This window comes from Elgaria multicarinata, chromosome 9, assembly GCF_023053635.1.
Source record: "Elgaria multicarinata webbii isolate HBS135686 ecotype San Diego chromosome 9, rElgMul1.1.pri, whole genome shotgun sequence".
Taxonomy (NCBI): domain Eukaryota; kingdom Metazoa; phylum Chordata; class Lepidosauria; order Squamata; family Anguidae; genus Elgaria; species Elgaria multicarinata.
This window is the reverse complement of record NC_086179.1, coordinates 13,500,046-13,521,338: the sequence shown is the minus strand read 5'-3', so window position 1 is coordinate 13,521,338 and position 21,293 is coordinate 13,500,046. Positions and strand designations below refer to the sequence as shown.

Sequence of the window (21,293 nt, the reverse complement as noted above, 5' to 3'; positions counted from 1 at the left end):
TTCATTTTGCATTTTGCTTTTTTAAAAAAATATATATTTTAATGTGTTTTTATTCTGTTTTTATTTTATTTCATCTTGTATTTCACTGCAAAATTTTGAATGGGGAGCAGTATATAAACATTGTAAATAAATAAATAAACCAGTGGAGGCTGGTGGCTCCGATGTCAGTGGGGCAGTGAATCCTCTCCGTGTTTCAGTCAGAACTTCAGCCAGAGTTCTAAAGGAGCTATCCAAGAGAAGCCCCTTGGATAGCTCCTTTAGAGTTCTGACTGAAACCCAGAGTGCATTCACTGACCTCGACACCAGCAGCCTCCACTGCCTTTAACCCTGAAGTCACTGGGACCTGAAAGTGCTTAGCTTTGGGATCTTTGCCCAGGAACAATATCACTGGTTTATTATTATAATTATTATTATATTTATTTGTATCCCGCCTTTTGTCCAATGCTGGGCCTCAAGGCAGCCTTACAAAGTTTAAAATATACATGGGGGGGGGGAGGGAAACAAAACCATAAACAATTAAATAGTTGGGACTGAAGTAGCAGGCAATGCAGTATTACTAAAAGTAAACAGGTGTGTTAAGCTGTTTAGTCCCTTATAGTGGTAGCCACTGGAAGCGCCTTGACAATGGGAGACCTAATATATATATTTTTAATTCAAGGGGAGAGAATTAAGGATATGTTTAACCTTCTTGCAGAAAGCAATAGGACTTAATAGTGCTCTGTTTGGGTTGGAGACAGTCCCTAGCTATTAAACCTGGCAGTATTACAGAGATCGCAAGAACCTACTGTGACACTGTGTAGCTCAGTCCACAATAGAACAACTGGAAGGTTAGTTTGACATGTCCCTAAGACTTCCAGCTACTTGTGTCGAATGTTGACAGGTTCACTTTTGGGTAGGAATCTGTGAATTTGCCAAGCTCAGTTTTGCTCAGATTCCCATTTCTCCACTGCTACATCTGTTGTTCCATCCCAGTTCAGCATTGGACTAGCCTGTATGGACATTTGTATTTTGTGTGCATTAAAAAACAAACAAACTATATATACATGATTGTGCACGCGCTTTTTCAGATGCGTGCATTTTGCTATTTATTTATTTTTAGTTTTTGCGAAGTGTATTACAAACTTTGGCAAAGTGCAAATTTCAGTACTGAAGCGTGTTGTGCTTCATGTTTAGGATTCGGAAGTGTTCATTTGGTACGTTCACATTGAAATGCAAACCAAACTAATTTCTCAACTGTCCCTGCTTTTCGGATGCTGCAGATTTGGTTTCAGAAGTGGGGATGGTTGTTCAGCGAAGCAGAAAATTATCTCAGGCCTTCCTTATGTCTTATTCCAGCTGGATTCCAGCTTAGCAGCTGAATGTGCAAAGCCTTGCGCAAGTTGCGTTCACAGGGGGGAGAAGAGAGGCTAAATGTGCAACCAGCGGCAGAAGTCTGCCAGCACTGCTTTCTCCTCAGTGGATTCTGCCTTCCAATGTGCACTGCATTCCCATCCTCAACTAGCACAACTGAACATCCATAAGCATATTTTACTTAGCAGCAAATTCCATTGTGGGGGAACCCTAAATAAGCTTAGGATCAGGGTGTGAGGCATTTTTTTAATTCAGAAAGATGGGGAAAACAGAACATTTTTAATCCCACAGGACTGTAAACCTAGCAACTGTCTTCTCTAGCAAAACAATTTTTATCCTAAAATAACAAACTCTAAATGCAAAATAACGTTGTTGAAATCTAGCAATAGGGGGTTGAATGAGCAGTGAATATATAAATATAGATGCATTTCATTGGGGTTTTTTCCATGTTTTATTCTTAGCATCAGGGTTTTTTTTCCCCCTCCAAGATTTTACTAACAAGCAGTATGTCTATTAGGATGGCCATGTGTCCTACTTTATAGAGGACAGTCCTCTGTTTCATGGGCTGCCAGGGGATTCTCCTCTACTTGGAAGAGGTCATGTGTTGTATTTCCATTTCTATTCTAGTGATTATTTCTAAATCCATATATGTAAACATACATTCGCCTATGCAGATTTATGAAAACTGTGAACTCCTTTGACCATTTTTTTGGAGATGCAGAAATGGCCACCCTAATCTCTATAATGTCCATCCATTCAGAACAGGGAGGCATGGAAGCTTATTGGTAAAGAGAAAGTCTGAATTAAGTGCCTTTTCTCATACATAGACAGTAATCAGGTCTACAGAGCTTGTGTTCCACTAGCCATTTGTGGCAGCCTTTCATCAGGGACTCAACACACCTTGTCTTTTCACTGCCTGCCTGGGACCAAAACCACAGTGGAGATACCAAACTCTAAACAGTTGGTGGGGTTTGTTAGAGTTGGTGAGTTTCCATGCCAAAAGTCTCAAGTTCAGCCCCTGACATTTCCAGGTAAGACTGACTGGGTTCACTCAACACAATAACCCACGCTCAGTGGTTGAGCATTTTTTGTTGTTGAAACGTAGGTTATTATTGAACTATTGGTTCTTGTGTTGTCCGAACACAGCAGATTTTCAGCAGGCTGGCTTCTTAACCGTGCAGCATGGGTTGTTGTTTTTTTTCAAACAAGCCACCTTGAGTACCCATGGTTTGTTGTTGGGATGTTCAGGGCGGTTAACAAGTCACTCTCTGGAAAACATGTTGTGTTCACACAACCTGATAAGACATGGTTCAACAACAACCCATGGTTCAATGACAACAACCCACATGCAACCACTGAGTGTGGGTTAGTGTGTTGTATGAACCCAGCAAGTCAGAATTCACAATACTGGGGTGAGATGGATCAATAGTGTGACTCTGAATTATGTAGGGTCCTTTTATGAAAAACAGGTATGTTTTAAAATGGGTAAGGTGGCCACTTATGCATTGCCAAAACTGCAGAAATGTAGCACCAAAAAAGAGTGCCCAGATTTGCATGAAATTTGCATATGCTAATTTATAGTTGTACATGAAGATTTAGAAATAATTGCTATTGGTTTAGTAGAAATGCAATACACCTCACCATAATGGAGAACAACCTTGAAAATTAATTCAACAGCAGTATTATAATCCCCATATTTGCTTTACATCCTACCCTTCCTCACAAAGGGGTGGTGAGGCTGGCTAGCAACCTAGGTACAACACAGGACACAACAGAAACAAAATCATGACTTTAAAATCACGAATATATAATAAAATACAATAAAACCATCAACACCATCAGTCACTCAAAGTACAAAAGAGAGTGTTTGCCAATTCTCTCAAAGCCTGCACAAATTAATACACCTTTAACTGCTGCCTAAATAATAACAGTATGTGGGATAGCCAAATTGCTACCGCCTGGGGATTTAATTTGGCTGGGTTGCCACCACTGAAAAGGCCCTGCCATAGGTTGTAGCCCGACGGGCCAGACTCCTCGAGGGCACTACAAGCAAAGCCCTCCCAATCATTCTTAAGTCTGCAGATAGTACTGGGGAAGGCAGTCCTTTCAATGGGATCAGAATCCATTGAGAGAATAATAGCTTGTTTTACAAGATTAAATCATCTAATGCAGAGGTTCTTAAACTCTGGCCTGTGAGAATCACTGGTTGTTCATGAGCTCCGTTCAGTCGGCCTGCAGAAAGGTTGCAGAACAGTAAAGGGTGTCTGTACTTGGCCCCACACATGACTTATTTTTTTCTGATGATGGAGATCCAAAGCTGCTTTGACCAGGGCCAGTTTATCATACAATCTAACAATGCCCTGGTCTAGGGCCCTTGCTTTTCATTACATGGCACTAGTTTAAACAATGATGCTGGCACTCACTGAAGGGGGGGGGGCGGGGAAGCAATGCTGTATGCTTTGATTTATAGACCCAAAAGAGGTTATTAAGTGGTCTGCCAAGACCCTCAGCCAGTTTCAAGTGGTCCGTAGGGGAACAAAAAGATTGCGAACTGCTGACCCAAGCCCATTCACGGCAGACGCAAGATTTGAACCAGGGGCTTCTCCCTCTGTGGAGTCCTGAAGAGCCATTGCTGGCACATGCAGAAGAAAAGGAACCTGTGGTGAAAAAATCAGGGGGTATTGCAAGGATAATGAGGGATGGAGGGACAGCTTAAAAGCTTAGGTTCAAACCAGGGACGTCCCTGTCAATTAGAGTAACTTGAGGGGTATGTTCGAAGGCATTATATTTGAGCTCATCAAGGCTGTCTCCGTCTTCTCCTTCAGCCTTGAGACAAGAGGGAAAGAAAAGCAGCAAACCTCAGTTTCCTTCTGTCGGCAACATGATCAGACTCAGGCATTTCGTACTGTGACAACCTGCCAATCACAGGGCTTGCTGCAAATACATTAAGCCCGAGTATTTCCTTCTTGTTTCTGCTAAAATTGTAGTCTAATTTTGGTAGTTACTCATACTGGATTGTGTGTGTGTGTGTGATATACAGTTTGGGAGCCTTCTTCTGTCTTTCAGACTTGGATTTGATTTGCATTTCACTTATCTCCCCCCCCTCTCTCTTTTTTTCAAATTGCATGGAAGCAAAGGGATGGTCTTGAATTTTCAGATACCTCTGAAAAATGTCCCCCAAATAATAATCATTTATTTATTTGTATAATATATTTTTATCTGACTCCTTGGCCAAAAGGGTTCCTGGGCTGGCTTACATCTAATCAGTAAGACAAGACCGTCTCTGCTCACAGGCTTGAAATCTAAAAAAGACATAATATGCAAGGGGAAAGGAATGGGGAGGGGAAAGCATGGAGGGAAATTAAGAAGTCTTTCACTGATCTCCCTTACTACAGCCTGAGTACAAATATCACGCCTTATTTCTTTAGGCTGTAGGCCGATGAGCAGGGACCAGCCCCACTGGAGATGGTGTGAGGCTTCAAGCTGGGAGGAGATGGAAGCCAGACCCTTCCCCACTTGAAATGCCCAGCCCCATTTCCAGCTGAACCCAACTTGAAATGAGGTTTGCAGTAGGGAATCCTTTTGTGGGGTGGAACTTGATGAGCTTTCGTTGGCTTGCACCCACCCTGGACTCCGTTCCGACTTCAGCCAGTTGGCCCAACTCAGTCTTAAGAACATCAGAAGAGCCGTGCTGGATCAGACCGAGGGTCCATCTAGTCCAGCACTCTGTTCACACAGCGGCCAATGAGCTGTTGACCAGGGACCCATAAGCAGGATATGGTGCAACCGCACCTTCCCACCCATGTTTCCCAGCAACTGGTGTACATAGGCTTACTGCCTCAAATGCTGGAGGTATGACATAACCATCAGGGCTAGTAGGAATTTATCCAACCCCAAATTGGTGATGACTACTGTAGCCAAATTCCATAGTTTAACTATGGGCTGGGTGAAGAAGTGCTTCCTTTTATCTGTCCTGAATCTCCCACCAATCAACTTCATGGTTTCTAGTATTATGGGAGAGGGAGAAAAATGTCTCCCTGTCCACACCCTCCATACAGTACATACTTTTGAACACCTCTATGATAAGAACATAAGAAGAGCCCTGCTGAATCAGACCGAGGGTCCATCTAGTCCAGCACTCTGTCGACACAGCTGTCGAACAGGGACCAACAAAGCAGGACAAGATGCATTTTACCATTGGTATCCAGCATCTCCCACACACACACACACATAGGGTCTCAGAGCAGAGGCTACTCTCAGCGGAAGCAGGAGAGTGGGTGCCTGCAAAAGAATCAGCACACCCCGATGCTCTGCCGAGCTAACATTTTCTGCAAAATAGTGGCTCAGCCTTTTCCGTAAAGCCCTCTTTTAGGCCTTAATTTTGCGTAAATGGACTGCTTTATGGCTGCCATTTGCTCTCCTGCAGTCATTACGTGAGCTCAAAAACAGCACAAAAATTAATTATAAAACACCCAAGAATGAGACAGAAAATGGAATATTTTAGCTCAGCGTTCCATCTTTATGCTGGAGCTGGGCACAACACTGCCCCCACCCCACACACACCTGCATTGTGGAGGTTGCAAAAGAGAGGCCAGCTTGCCAGTGCAATGCAGCAGTGGTGCAAAAATCCCAAAAGAAACTTCCAAGAAAGAAAGAAAGAAAGAAAGAAAGAAAGAAAGAAAGAAAGAAAGAAAGAAAGAAAGAAAGAGTGCTACAACCCCTACTAATGGTGGGCCCTAGCTGTGAGATCCTGTTCAGAATTTCTCCTCCCCCTGGAGAAACTTGGTGAAAGTGTCATTCTAATTTTTCTGCCTACAAATAGTGTGGAGTATTTTATGAGGCCATTTGGGCACAGCTTGACTATTTAGCTCAGTATTGTCTGAACTGACTGGCAGTGGCCCTCCAGGGTTTCAGGGACGGATCATTCCCAGCCCCACCTGGAGGTGGCGGGGATTGAATTTGGGACCTTTTGCATGCAAACCAGGTGCTTTATCCTGAGTGACTGTCCTTTCCCAAAAAATACAAGCACAGCACTTTCAGGACACAGAAATTAGGACCTAAAATAATGGGTATAAGTGACAGCTACCTAGATTTTTAATAAATAAAAGGAAAAACCTCCTGTACAACAGTCTATGGAAACGCCATCCTGCCATGACCGTCATAGCCTGGGCATGGGGGGCGCTGTTGTGGGTGAGGACAAGAGGAGACGCTGGAGCCAGCCACGGACTGGCAACCGGGTTGGGTCACGTGGCCGGGAGGGGATGAGAGGAAACAAAACTGCTGTTTCCCCTCCCAACTGCCTCTTTCGTCACGCGGCTCCCTCCCTCCCTCCCACCCTGTAGACAGTATGAGCTTGCTGGTTGCCATTAGGGGGGGCGAGAAGGATTTTTTGCTCTTGTCCTAATTTGGCCAAGAGTTTTTCGCCTACTCCGTACTGTAGGACAGCTTGGGAGTATTAAATAGGTTAATTGGTTCACGTTCATAAATCGGTCACATTTGATTTAGAGCGGTGGTTAAGGGCGTCCTGAGAGGGGTTATGGGGCAGTGAGCATTCGCAGGCACCGTTGAGGTGAGGGGCAACACCTCAGGCTCCCTGTTTTGAGCCTAGCAGCCTGGCAGGAGAGATAAGGGTTACCTCTGAGGCTGACCCTCCTCTCTCACGCAGGGCCTAGGCAGCCTGTGCTGGAGCGACACCGGAAGGTCTCCCTACCCCATAAGGGGAAGCCCGTGGGATGGCGAAGTCCCAGGCGCCGACCCACAGGTGGCAAATGGCTCGCCCAAATGAGGAACAGGCCTGTCAAGAGGCCGGATTAACGATGCCCTCTTAGGATAGGAACTCCCACCCCCTGCAGATCACTTATTATTATTATTATTATTATTATTATTATTATTATTATTAATTTATTTATATAGAACCATCAATGTACATGGTGCTGTACAGAGTAAAATGTACACTTAATAAAATGTGGCCCAGTTTAAATCCAATACTTGGAGTCGTCTCTTTATTTCTTGCCTCCACTCACCGCAACAGTCTACCTACGGAGGTTGTGGGTTAGCCACCTCTAGGGGGGTTTAAGAAGAGGCTGGACAGCCACCTCTCATGGAGGGTCTAATTGGTTTCCCTGCACATTGCAGAGGGTTGGACTAGATGGTCCTTGTGGTCCCTTCCAGCTCCACAATTCTATGATTCTATGATATATATATATATACCTCTTCATACCCAGGGAGTTCCCTGAGTAAGCAGAAACCACTCTTATTTTTAGGTGGCCTCTTTTCGCTTCCAAATTGATAGGTGCACAACCACCCTAGTTTTGTTATCAGAGGAACTGATGATTACTCTTTTTAGGTCCGCTCTGACTAAACCAATTTTGTGATTTCATTCCCTCACCCCCACAGAATATCTTGTCTTTTCCCCTTAATGTTCCAGATAGGTTAAAGAAACTACAAATATTGTCCCAAGGTCAAAACTGATTCCAGATCACACCGTTGAAATGCCAATTCTGGGCTGATATTGTGGCGCACACATATTCTCCAAGAGCACATGACTATGACATGCTAAGAAAGGAATTGGTTGATTGTTTGGGGGTGGGGGTGGGGGAACCTCTCCTGCAAAGCTGTGAAGTGAATTGCCACGGGTCTATCAGCAATTGTTATCTTGACATATGGCTTGAATTTCACATTTCCTTGCTCTGCAAATAGAGATGTTCTATGTAGTGTTACTTATCTGCTTGCCCAAGCACTTATATAAAATCAAACTCTTTTTATTACATGATAACCAATAGTGTAAAATGCTTCTGTCAAGCTGATCTTGCAATTGAGGAATTGCCCTTTAGGAGAATTGCAGCTGTACTTTTTTCCCTTTCTTTTTGGTTTGTGTGTGTTTCGGGGGGCGGGCGGAATCCGCTAATTCCTTTTTGTGAAACAACTCTTTGGATGTGAATACTTGTACCAGACACTTCTGACAAATTGCATGTCCAGGTGGCAACCTCTTTATTGCACTAAAATGCCTTGTTCTCTGACGGAGTTTGAAGTGAAAACTGTAAATAAGAGGGGTTTCCTCTCTAACTCTTAATGTTTTATCACACATTGCTGTTCTCTCTCACAAATGGAGCTTGGCAGAAACGTTTTTTTGGTTTTTTGCTGTTTTATGTACTATGGTTTCATTGAACTGAGCACATTTTTAGCGGGCTTCACCAAATTGAGACATCATGTGGGCAGCTTGTAGAAGGCGAGATGAATTTCTGACACAGAAGTGGCTTCCATGTGCAAAATTCCATGATTTCCAGGTCGTAGCATTTGTCATGCTGTGGGAATGCCTGATGAGCGATAGCTCCAAAGCATCTTTTCATGGGATGAGATATAGACATGTGCAAGTCTGATGCATTGGCTTATTTGTTTTTAAGAAATTAAACCTGGTTGTGTTTTTATCCTGGTTGTGTTTTAGACTGTTTGTTTTATACTTAGAATGGTTTTAATTTTTGTGAACTGCACAGGTAGCTTCGGGTATTGGGTGGTATAAAAATGCAATAAATAAATAAATAAATAAATCCCACCTTCCTTGTGTGCAGGAGGGCAGCTTACCGGGGTGGGGAACCTCAAGACCGGTGGCCAAATCCAGCCTGCCCCAGGTCCCAATCTGGCCTTCTAGGCTTCTCCAAATGGCCACACACCTCTTCCCTGGCCCCTCCTGTTTTCCCCAATCACTGACTTGTTTTCTGGTTTTCTAGTTTTTGTGCATTTTTCTCCACTCTGAAAAGGTGAAAGACTCTCCTAAGGCTTAGGGATTTATTGTTAAAAAAAACAGGACTAGTCCAAACATATGGGCCTTGTTCAGAAGACACCTCAAACCATGGCTTTAACCACAATGGTTAAGCCAGAAAGTCGGGCTATGTTCAGAAGACACCTTAAACCACAGCTTTAACTATGGTAGGGTGACCAACTGTCAGGATTTCCCCGGATTTGTCCTGGTTTTTGTTCTTTCCATGGTGTCAGGGGGGATTTTCTATCATTTTCAATAATGTCCTGGAATGACACACCTTCCCTTTAAGGCTGCCATTAGCATGGCAGGAGGGAATGACGCTTTCTTCAGGCACATCATTCCCCCACCCCGAGCTCCAATTGAGGTCTTAAAGGGGAAAGTGGGTCATTCGTGGACATTATAGAAAAGGCCCCAATTGGAGAGGGTGGTGGTGGTGCAGAATGAAATCCTTTCCCCTCCTCCACTCCAATCGGGTTCTTTAAGGTGGCGGGGGAATGACGTACTTTCTGCAGGACTCAGAAAGCTGCTTCCCCACACACACACACTAGGTGTCCTCTTTTTTGGTTTCCCAAATATGGTCACTCTAAACTATGGTGAATAAAGCCTATTTCTTTATTCTCTGTGGTTAAAGCCATGGTTTAAGATGTCTTCTGAACACAGCTTGGCTTTCTGGCTTAACCGCCATGGTTAAAGCCATGGTTTAAGGTGTCTTCTGAATGAGGCCACTGTATTCTAGCAAGCAAACTTTATATATTGCATGTTCAGTTGGCATGTGTCCCCTAGACAATTGCCTTCTTTTACACAGTGTGCTGTGGGCAATCATTTTCTCATTTCTCTTGAGGTTCCCCGCAAACGTCTTGCCCTCCTTTTGCAAAGATTGGACCAGTCCTGTTTCTTTGACAAGAAAGTTTTGCCAACTAATGCTGTCTTCTTCTTTCAAATCTCCGGGGAGAGGTGGAACTACATGTTCCATTACCATATTTTTACAGCGACATTTTCTTTTTCTTTTCTTTTTTTGGCAAAAGAAAAAAAAAGAAAATGGCATCATGTTACTATTTTGTATCTTTTATAGATAGCACAGGTATTACAGGAAATGGAGGGGGACGCAAATTAGATTTATCACCCTAGTTCAATCAGGAGATTTTCTGGGGCAGGAAAGAGGGTTATTTGTCTAGTGGTGATCACTTGGCAATACAGTCTGAAATCCATTGATTTTCATGTCTTAAAGACCTTCTACTCTCTGACGGAGCTTCCTGTGCTCCCAGATCCATCTTGGATGCTCTGCTCCGTGTCCTTCCACTGTCAGAAGTACAGCAGGTGGTCCCACGTCATCGGATTTTCTCAGTTGGAGCACCTTGGAATACTCTCCCCTGAGAGATCCATTTGGCCTCCTTTCTGCTCAGTTTTCATTAAGCAGCAAAGAACTGTTCCTTCTAACAACCCTTCGGGATGATTTTGAAAAAGGGTTTGGGGCAGTTGCTTTTGTTTGGCTGTTGAGAACCGTATGCATTTTTTTCCTGATTCTAGATTGGTGGTTTGAGCTTAAGGTGACCATATGAAAAGGAGGACAGGGCTCCTGTATCTTTAACAGTTGTATTGAAAAGGGAATTTCAGCAGGTGTCATTTGTATATATGGGGAATCTGGGGAAATTTCCTTTTCATCACACCAGTTAAAGCTGTAGGTGCCCTGCCCTCTTTTAAAATGGTCACTCCAGTATAGCTCCTGCAGCTTTAACTGTTGTGCTGAAGAGGGAATTTCACCAGATTCTCCATATATGCAAATGACACCTGCTGAAATTCCCTTTTCTATGCAACTGTTAAAGATACAGGAGCTGTGTCCTCCTTTTCATAGGGTCACCCTATTTGAGCTTGTTTTAGTGTTATGTTTGCTTTATTGTTGCTGTTGCATTGCTTGCCTTGGGGAGCCTACAGGGCCGGTGCTACCATAGAGGCCACTCAGGCGGCTGCCTAGAGCACCAAGCTAAGTGGGGCGCTGGGCACAGCGCAGCACTAACACGCGTTGGCTGTGAGCCGGCCCGGCCCAAGGATTCAGCTGGGAATGGGCGGGCGAGATGGCACCCCGCGCCCGCCCAGCCAAAGTGAAGCCAGGGATGCTGAGGTGGGGCAACTCCATGTTCAGACTTCCGGAACGCGCCCGGGAGAGAGAGAGAGAGAGAAAGAGAGAGAGAGAATGTATGGGTGAATGGAGTCTTTGAGTGAATGCATGTGTTCATGCGTGTGTTTGTTTGGAGTGAGTGATGCTGAGTGTGTGTGTGTGCACGCGTGTGTGAGTTGGGTGGGATGATTTGTAGGTGATATTCCTATTAAATAATGCATTTTAGACCCATAGACTTTCCTTTCCAGTTTGTTCGCTATAATTGGCATGACGTATTTCTTGCACTTTAAAATAAATTTAACAGTTTCAAGTTTTGTGCTTCTTATTTTTTCTAGGAAACATATGTTCTTAAAAATCAAAGTTGGCATTTTTGGGGTGGGGTGGGGTTTGAAAATAGCTCACCTTGCCTAGGGCGCAAAAATGTCTGGCACCAGCCCTGGGAGCCTACTTGACCAAAAGGCAGGGTAGAAATATTTCTTTGGAGATACCTTGTTCAAGGTATTTCTGGAGTATGCATGTGAACTAGCACCCATTGAACATGGTTGCTTCCCTACATACCTGCTGCGCGACCCACTAATCTATTGCTGCTTCCTCCTTCTCCTCATCCTCCCACACTCCCTGGTCCCTGTGTCTGTTCAAATACAAACATATCCAACCTTGGCCTTCATACCTGGCTGACTGGGTTGCATTTGAAAGGCCAGCGACCAGTGGGAGCAGCATCAAAAAGATGTCACTGCGAAGAAGATGGCAGAAATTAGCAAAGGATGTCTAAACCCAATGTTGCATGATTTGGATGATAGACAGCGGCAATGATGATACTGTAGAGAATTTGTTCCCAGGATAGTAAGAGGAGGCATTGAATTCCAACCTAGAAAAGCTTTAACAAATATATTATAGGGAACTCTCCCATCTTGGCAAGGAAGGATGATTAAAGGAGCTATTATTACCCATAGATCTTCCCCATGCCTGACTGATCGTTGGCTATAAGCTTCCTGCCAGAGTTTCTTTTTCCTTTTCTTTTCTTTTTTAAATTTGGAGAACCTGATCGATGTTGTCAGAAGGACATTGCTCATTTAGGAGTGGTGTTCCGTGTACGTGGTCTGTCCTGAAAGCGGAGCATTTTAAGATTTATTCATGTATTTACTTATTTGATACCGTTATAGACTGCTTTTCCACATGGTCCACATATATTCAAAGCAGAATACAACGAATCAAAAGCAGAAATGGTTAATGGCACATTAATTAAAACAACGGTCCTGCAGTTGCTAAAAAGTGATGCTCAAGAGAAAACAAAGAGGCAAGGGGAGAAAAGATGAAGTTCGATTCCTGTCTAAATAATTTATTTAAATTTAATTTGTTTTTAACTGTGCATATTTATTGCTTCATACTGTATGCTTTTATCTGTACGCCGCTCTGAGATCTTAATGATATAGGGCGGGATATAAATGTTTTAAATAAATAAATAAATAATAAATAAATCAAAATGTCTTGACAGTGGGCAGGAAGGCAGGCAGGAAAAGTGACCTGCTGGATCTCTCTGAGAAGGAATGCCAAAACAGTGGAGTCACCATCGAAAAGCCCCTGGTACCTGCCAGTTGTACCTCCGATGGAGGTGGCCCAAGAGCAGGGCCTCTGAAGCCAATAGGATGGCTCAAGCAAGATCATATGGGTGAAGGCAGTCCTTCAGTTGCCAGGATCCAAACAGCTGGTTTAGTGATGCACTAGTCCTCTGCAAGTTTTAGGAACATAAGAAGAGCCCTGCTGGATCAGACCAAGGGTCCATCTAGTCCAATATTCTGTCCACACAGCGGCCCACCAGCTGTGAACAGGAAACCCACAAGAAGCACATGGGTGCAATAGCAAAACAACAACATCCATGTTCCCCAGCATATACTGCCTCTGATACTGGAGAGAGATGTTCTCCTGCCAAGCTGTGCCAAAATGGCAGCTGGTTTATTCACCCAGGTATCCCTGTAATGAGTTTCCCATCCTCCAGCCATGTTGTTTAGTGCATCTTACCACAGTGCATGAACCTTATACTGATTTTCCCTCTTCACGATCCATGTCAATGGGCTGGCGTAACTCAGTACATATTCCCCCATCTCATATTCCTGCCCTCATAGGATTGGAAGGGGAAGATTCCCTACAGGTATTCTGATCCCCACAGAGAGTGCAAATTACAGATAGCTCTGCATGTCCAAGAACATGGAGGAGCAAAGGAGGTTTTGACTTCAAGGAAGACTGTTATTGGGGGTTGGCATCTTTGGGCAAGTTCCCAGCTCCCAGTATCCCAGGTAAGCCCAGCGCTAACCCCTGGGTCTTCCAGCACACAGCAATAGTTGCCAACCCCTGTTTTCTCTCTCTTGGCCCCAGTACGATTGGGCCACCTTTTGTCCCTTTGCTCCATAACGCCAAGTGGGGTGACACCAGAAAGCGTCTTGCTGAACCCTCGCCCTCCAACCCAAGGACCCAGCTCCATCTTCGGGGGTCCCCATTGATCCCAACCAGGCCCTCAGCACTTTCAAAGTAGCCCAAACATTCTGTAGAGTGGCCCAATTCCGGCTGATTCTCTGCATCATGTGGGGAGCCAGTTGCTATGTGCATATATCTCAAAATCAGAACCTTTGGATATATACCAAAGGTGGGAGGGGAAAAAAACTTTGTGTGAGTAAGTAAGTAAGTAAATAATTAAGTTGTTTTAGGGCACTGTGCTGCAATATGCTTCCCTTTTTCCTTTTTTGCTCTGGTTTACAGGGACTGTTCAGTTGGAACTGTACCCATTTCTCATTTTTCACTCTTCCTCTCTCTCTCTCTCTCTCCTTTCTCCCTTTACCTTTTGTCACCGTATGATGCTCAGGGACTCCAGAGAGCCTAGCCGAGAAAGAGAGGCAGCTTATGGGTATGATCAATCAGCTGACCAGTTTGCGGGAGCAGCTGCTAGCCGCTCATGACGAGCAGAAGAAGTTGGCGGCCTCACAGATGGAGAAGCAGCGCCAGCAAATGGAGCTAGCCAAGCAGCAACAAGAACAGGTGAGCGGTGATGATCAGACGGGCCTTTTGATCTAGTCCTGCTCTTCTTCGGTGTGGGAGTGGGACAGTAGCACGCCTTTAGCATCAGCGTACTTCAGGAGGCCTGAAATGTTTCAGCATCTCATCCTGGAACTTTTTGTGGGGGGTGGAGGGCATTGTACAAAGCGCTGAATAAAACGTATAGATTAGGGTTGTAGTATCTCTCAGGCATAGGGACCATACGGGTGAGCTTACTTGCTCAGCCTGCCACTTGCCCTTAGACTACTAGGCAATAACTTCAGAGTCTTTTCCTTGCTGGATTCCTTTATTACTAAAACTTCCTAGAACAGTGACACACCAAACTCCCTCAGCAAGGCCCACAACACTAACTGGAAGAAACAGAGGCTCTGCCCAGGCCTTCGATGAGGACCTGGAGACTAGCTGCTACATCCACATATCACAAGGGTGACCCTATGAAAAGGAGGACAGGGCTCCTGTATCTTTAACAGTTGTATTGAAAAGGAAATTTCAGCAGGTGTCATTTGTATATATGGGGAACCTGGGTGAAATTCCCTCTTCATCACAACAGTTAAAGCTGCCCTCTTTTAAATCTGGTCACTCTAGTATAGCTCCTGCAGCTTTAACTGTTGTGTTGAAGAGGTTTTCACCAGGTTTTCCATATATACAAATGACACCTGCTGAAACTCCTTTTTCTATACAACTGTTAAAGATACAGGAGCCCTGTCCTCCTTTTCATATGGTCACTCTCGTATAGATGCATGTATTAGTTTTAGTGAGCAGGGGGGAGCACGGTATGTATGATTTCAAGGGTTTCTCATCGTTAGGCTGCTCAAATTATGGGGGAAATCGACAAGTCCCAACCTCCTACCTTCTCGCCCTCACTGTTAGTCAAATTGTGCCCCTCCTATCGCCTTTGTAAAATCAGTAGGTAAGAGGGCATAGCAGAAGGCATGGTGACCTGGCCTACCACCACCACCATTTCAGATTTAAACACTGCATAGTTTGGCCCATTTGTGGAGTGGTTCAAATGCGCAACATCCTTAGGCCTAATCTACACTAAGCAGGATATTGCACTGTGAAAGCAGTATGAAAGCGGTATCTAAAAGGCAGGAGCCACACCAAGCAGGATATAGCGGTATGAAAGCAGTGTATGGTATGTGTCTTATGGGTCCCAACAGTTGTCAGTGCACTTCAGTACCGCTATAAAGCAGTAGTGTGGCTCCTGCCTGTTATAAACTGCTTTTATTCCACTTTCATTGCGCAATATCCTGCTTGGGGTAGATTCGGCCATCCATTATTTCAAAGTTGCCGTGTTGTGATGAACATGAACAACAACAACCAATGGCTTAAAGACAAAGTTTGGGCCAGTTATTTCAAATAAATTTGTAAAATTCCATCTTTCTCCCACCTTGGCCCACATAGGCCTAATCTACACCAAGTAGGATATTGCACTATGAAAGCGGTATGAAAGCGATATATAAAAGGCAGGAACTGCACCAAGCAGGATATAGTGGTATGAAAGCGGTATATGGCATGTGTCCATGGGCCCCCACAGTTGTCAGTGCACTTCAATACCACTATAAAGCAGTCCTGACTTTAAAGCTCCTGCCTTTTATATACCGCTTTCATAGCGCAATATCCTGCTTGGTGTAGATTGGGCTGCTGTCTTCATTCCTTTCTACCTCCTTTTTCATACACCCCCCACCAGTCTTTGCACCAACACTACACGTCTTCATCTGTTCTTAGGCTGTCCGTGAAGATTTCTCACTGCTTGCTCCCCACCCACCCTGGCCAATGATTCCTGAACACCTCCTCCCTTCACTTCCCTGTTTTCCCAATTTTAAGAGGAGAATCTGTGTGCTTAAACCCCTGTTAAATTATGTTCTTTGCACATTGATCCCCCCACAGATTGCAAGACAACAACAGCAACTCCTGCAGCAGCAACACAAAATCAACCTTCTGCAGCAGCAGATCCAGGTCAGAGATTGTGAATCTATCCACTATTTTAATTATTTCCCTGTTTCCTCATGCCTTTTCTACCACCTCCAATTTCTACGAATTGTGGGTGTTCATAGATAGACAAATGTGCCTTTGTATAGGCAGACATTGATTTGAAATCTGTGGTTGTGTCTGTATGCATTGGTGTGTGCCTGTTTCTACTAAATTGGATCCAGACTTTGCTGTACTTACTGTAGACCTATTGAAATCAATTTGACTGAAGGTAGCGATGATTTACCACTGTATCCATCTGACTGCCTGCATTGCAAGGGAGCTCATAGTCTGCTCAGAAATCCTTTTCTGGATTCAACCCATTGTCTGCAATGAAATCTAGATCTGTTGCAGAGATGGCATCCTGAGAATTCTAGGTGGCTTTCAGAAAATGTGTTCCTAGCCCTCATGAAACCAGAGGGGAGTCTTTCAGGTGTGGCCCCAGCCTTTTAAGCGCTTCTAAGATGGTAAGAATTAATTCATTCCCACCATGTTTGTTTGTTTGTTAGGGATGTCCTGTTATTATTCTAACCCCCTTTTATGTAGTAGAAAAAGGATGGAGACTTAGGGCTCATCTACACAAAGCAGATATTCCACTATGAAAGCAGTATATAAAATGCAGGAGCCCCACTACTGCTTTTTAGTGGTATTAATCTGCACTGATAACTGTTGGGGCCCATGACACATACCATATACTGCTTTCATACCACTTTCATAATGCTATATCCTGCTTGGTGTAGATGTGCCCTTAGTTTTAGCATCTTCCTTGAACAGCTGCTTGCAAAAGAGTTTGCTTTTAACCAAATGAAAATGCAAGAATTCATGTAGAGGGAGGGATCTAGAAAATGCATACATGCAAATATGTCCTTATACAGGAGTGGAAGTTGGCCTGTTTATGTAGAAGTTTTCATGTTAGAATAAAGTATGCCTACAAAAAGGAATGTCACTGATGATTAGAACCAAGAGCAGTGATCTAACAGCATGTACATACATATCCCTAGTCAGGCAATCAGCAATAGCACTTCAGTGGAGATCAGATAGCAATGGGGTCTTAATTCAGCCCCCTGCTTCCTTTTCTGAACAGTGGATCAGCATGATTTGCATGATTCCTCTTCCAGGTAGTGCATGCTCAGTCTCTGGACTGAGACAAAGTCTGTAAGGTCTGATTTGTACTTGAACTGAAGCAAGTAGCAGATATTAACACTGTTGCTTTCATCTTAACCTTTCTGATAATGTTTTGTTAAAATAAACGTTGCTTCCCCCTTTTTTTGTGGAGGGGAGGAACATATTTAGAATCACTGATTCAAGCGTACCACATTTTTTATACAGAGAAAATAATTTTAGGGTTAGCCAAATATAGCTAATACAATTTCTGGGTGGATTCCTGCGTTGAGCAGGGGGTTGGACTCAATGGCCTTATAGCCCCCTTCCAACTCTACTATTCTATGATTCTAAGACACCTTAAACCTTGGCTTTAACCATGTTGAATAAAGCAAAAGGCCTTATTCAATATGGTTAAAGCCATGGTTTAAAGTGTCTTCTGAACAGGCCCTGTGGGAGCAGACAGGACCAATGAGGTGAACGTACTCCCAGTGTAGGGTATTTTCAGGAAATATTTCTGTTCCTGAAAGCAACTGCTTTACACCGAATAATCAAAACAGGTGAAGTTTTAGTGCAGGCCTGTGCAGAATTAGTCGCTCTATTTTTTTGGATGCCAGATGAGGTTGCTGGTTCTCTATACCTGTCTATTCTTGCTCATTTTTATTACTGCTTCCAAGCTAGAAGGATGACCAATGGTGTGGAAGTGATTCTAGAAGAGCAGACTTAGTATTAATTCATCTTGCATTTGAATGATCCAGAACCAGGAACAGATACAACTTATTTTGTTCAATGACAAAAGATTCCAGTTACCAGAGCCAATTTTCTGTAAAGCCTGCTAAAGTCACAGTAATTCTTGATGAATTATTGCACAGGGAGGGGGAAGCTTTCATTGATATATTTCACCAAAAATATCATAATTCTTTTTTTTTTAATCCAGTATGATTTATGCCTCCTCTCCCCAAGCACAACAATACAGAGAGCTTCAGTTATTGGACAGTGTTGGGCAGTAATTAATCAATCAGTCAATCAATCTTACACAAATAAATTAATCTACTCAGAAGTAAGACTCATTGAGTTTAAAAACATGGTGGCTGCCAGTGGAGAGAGGGCAAAAAAAAAAGTACCCATAAAACAATTCTGTATAATGATGTATAGGATAGGGTGACCATATGGAAAGGAGGACAGGGCTGCTGTATTTTTAACAGTTGTTGAGAAAAGGGTATTTCAGCAGGTGTCCTTTGTATGTATGCAGCACCTGGTGAAATTCCCTTTTTATCACAACAGTTAAAGCTGCAGGAGCCGTGCTCTCTTTTGTATCTGGTCACTCTAGCTAAAGAGGGCAAGGCTCCTGCAGCCTTGTTAGCTGGCTGGGCATTGTAGGACTTTTAACATGTATATGACTAACATGGCTACTCCTATGGAAATTATTCCAATAGAAGGTACTAGATTTAGCCGTATGGAGTGGAAATCCATGGACCTCACAGCCAATTTTAGGATGAAGTGGACAGTGGGGTGACCATACGGAAAGGAGGACAGGGCTCCCGTACTTTTAACAGTTGTATTGGAAAGGGAATTTCAGCAGGTGTTGTTTGTATGCATGCAGCACCTGGTGAAATTCCCTCTTCATCACAACAGTCAAAGCTGCAGGAGCCCTGTTTTCTTTTGTATCTGGTCACTCTAGTATAGCTCCTGCAGCTTTAACTGTTGTGATGAAGTGGGATTCTCACCAGGTGCTGCATGCATTCAGACGACACCTGCTGAAATTCCCCTTCCAATACAACTGTTAAAGATACAGGAGCCCTGTAACATTTTTCCAAGCATTCTGGAAACATAAATGAGATGGGTGTCAGGCAAGGTGGAGCACCAGTGAGTTTTGCTCTACTGGCCCCTGAATGAAAATGTGGGGAGGTTTCTCACTGTCTTGTTGCCCCTCCCAGGAGCGGAGCTGAGAATGGTGTAGAATTCATCACATCATTGACTTCTCTCACATGAGCTGAGGATTCCTACATTACTGGAGCAGGCTGGAAAGAAGCTTATGTATCTCCAGAACTAATGAGGCATCAGCAGAAACAGCCCATAGTTGGGTCATTCATATACTGCATGGATTATACCTCTCATGGATTCATATACCTCTCATGGATTCATGAGAGGTGAACTCGGCCATTACCCAGCATTGCCCACTGGGGTTTCAGTATTGTAAGGGATGATTTGTCCCAATTTATTGCCCTGTGTCAGGAGCAACCGCCTGCTTCCATGGGACTTAAAAACACCGACATGCCAGATGCTCAGGGACAGGCCCAGGAAGGAGCCTCATCGGAACACTTTCCCATGACTTTCCAACCTTTTCTCAAACAACAGGGCTAACAAGCTAAACAATTGTTTTTCACGGGAGTCTCTGGAGCTCATTTCCTTTCCATAAGTAGCAGACCGATCTACTATTAATTTAGAACTGGGTCAAAGTTCAGCCTGCATTTCGGGCAGATTAAAAAAAAAAAGCGGGGGAGTAAAAATTCCTCCCTGGTTTTGCATTTTAATTTAGAACTGGTCCAAACTGCAGAACTTTCAAAAGTTTGGTTAGAATTTTGCACAGTGGGGCGGATTCACAATCAAGCAACGGGACGGAACTCCCTCGCCTCTTTTACATTTGAGGAGTGAGGGTTTTCAAAAACCCCTCAGATGTCAGTGCAGGCTGGTGGCTCCGATGTCAGTGGGGCGGTGAATCCGCTCTGAGTTTCAATCAGGAGCAGTAAAAACTCTAAAGGAGCTCTCCACAGTGCTTTAGAGTTCTGAGTGGTTCTGACTGAAACCCGGTGCAGATTCCCGGCCCCACTGACAGCACAGCTGGCAGCCTCCACAGATGCTGACAGGTTTAGCGGTGACACTTAATGGGCCTGATCCAGAGTATCGCCTGGGTAGGAGACCAGCTGGGAACTATACGCAGCATGCTCTGAGCTCACGTATGCAACAAAAAGATGTAACAACAAAAGAAATAAATATTCTTCTGTAATCGATCCATATCAGCATTTGTCATCAGGCTGTGGAGCTTCCTTAGAAGCAGTGGGCCAAGATAGGCTCTCTGGAATCACCTGATTTCCTCAAGCAGTAGACTTTGGCCATTTCTACACCAGCCCAGTGTAGAGGGAGGGAGGGGGGCGATCCCGGAATTACCTCCTTCTGGGATTGTCCCCCGTGTCCAAATGGCCAGCACGATGTCCGGGATGGGAGGAGGGACGTCGTGGGAGTGGAGGCGGCCATGTTTTTTTAAAAAGTCACAGGCTCCAACAAAAGGTAAGTGGGGGGGGAGCCAGTTCAGACCCCGCTCTCCCCCCACCCCTGATTCTTCCTGGCCTGGCTCCTTACTTCTATTATTTATTTATTTATTTATTTAAAACATTTGTATCCCACCCTATATCATTAGGATCCCGAGACTGCGGGAAGAATTGGATTTTCCCAGGGATTATTTATCCCTGGGAAAACCCGTGCTCATCCCCCCCTGCCCCTGGAGTCCCTGTGCATCATTTGGACGCACAAGGACTCGGCCGTGACCAGCCCGCATTTTCGGGCTGGTGTAGAAACGGCCTTTGTTTCCTGACTTGAACCACCTGCAGTTTCCTCCTCAAAGTGGTAGCGTTAGAGATCCAGGGGAGTGCAAATGGGTGTCTGAAATCCCATCTCACCCTTTCAGTGCCATCATTGCTTGTATATCTCCAGTATTGCTACAAGTAAGGACATAAGAAGACCCATGTTCAATCAGACCAAAGGCCTGTCTAACCTAGAAAAAGCCAGCCAGCTACCTCTGAGAAACCCACAAGTAGGACACAAGTCCAACTGCACTCATAGCTTATGGGTTCATCCTCCACCTTTGTGTGTGTGTGTGTGTGTGTGTGTTTACGAGGTAGGAATGTCAGAGAAATCAGTTTGTGGGTTGGAGTCCGCTGTGTGTTCCTA

At 44.2% G+C, this 21,293-nt stretch overlaps 1 protein-coding gene across 7 annotated transcripts in view; it reads left to right on the top strand.

The window, feature by feature from the left end:
• The window catches only part of SOX5 (SRY-box transcription factor 5), a 606,763-nt gene that overhangs the window by 344,282 nt on the left and 241,188 nt on the right, over nt 1-21,293 (top strand). For all 7 annotated transcript variants that reach the window (XM_063134784.1, XM_063134786.1, XM_063134785.1 and 4 more), the window contains 2 exons: nt 14,083-14,255; nt 16,164-16,232. In XM_063134784.1, coding sequence (XP_062990854.1) covers nt 14,083-14,255; nt 16,164-16,232 — 242 coding nt within the window. The remainder of the gene's footprint in view (nt 1-14,082; nt 14,256-16,163; nt 16,233-21,293) is intronic.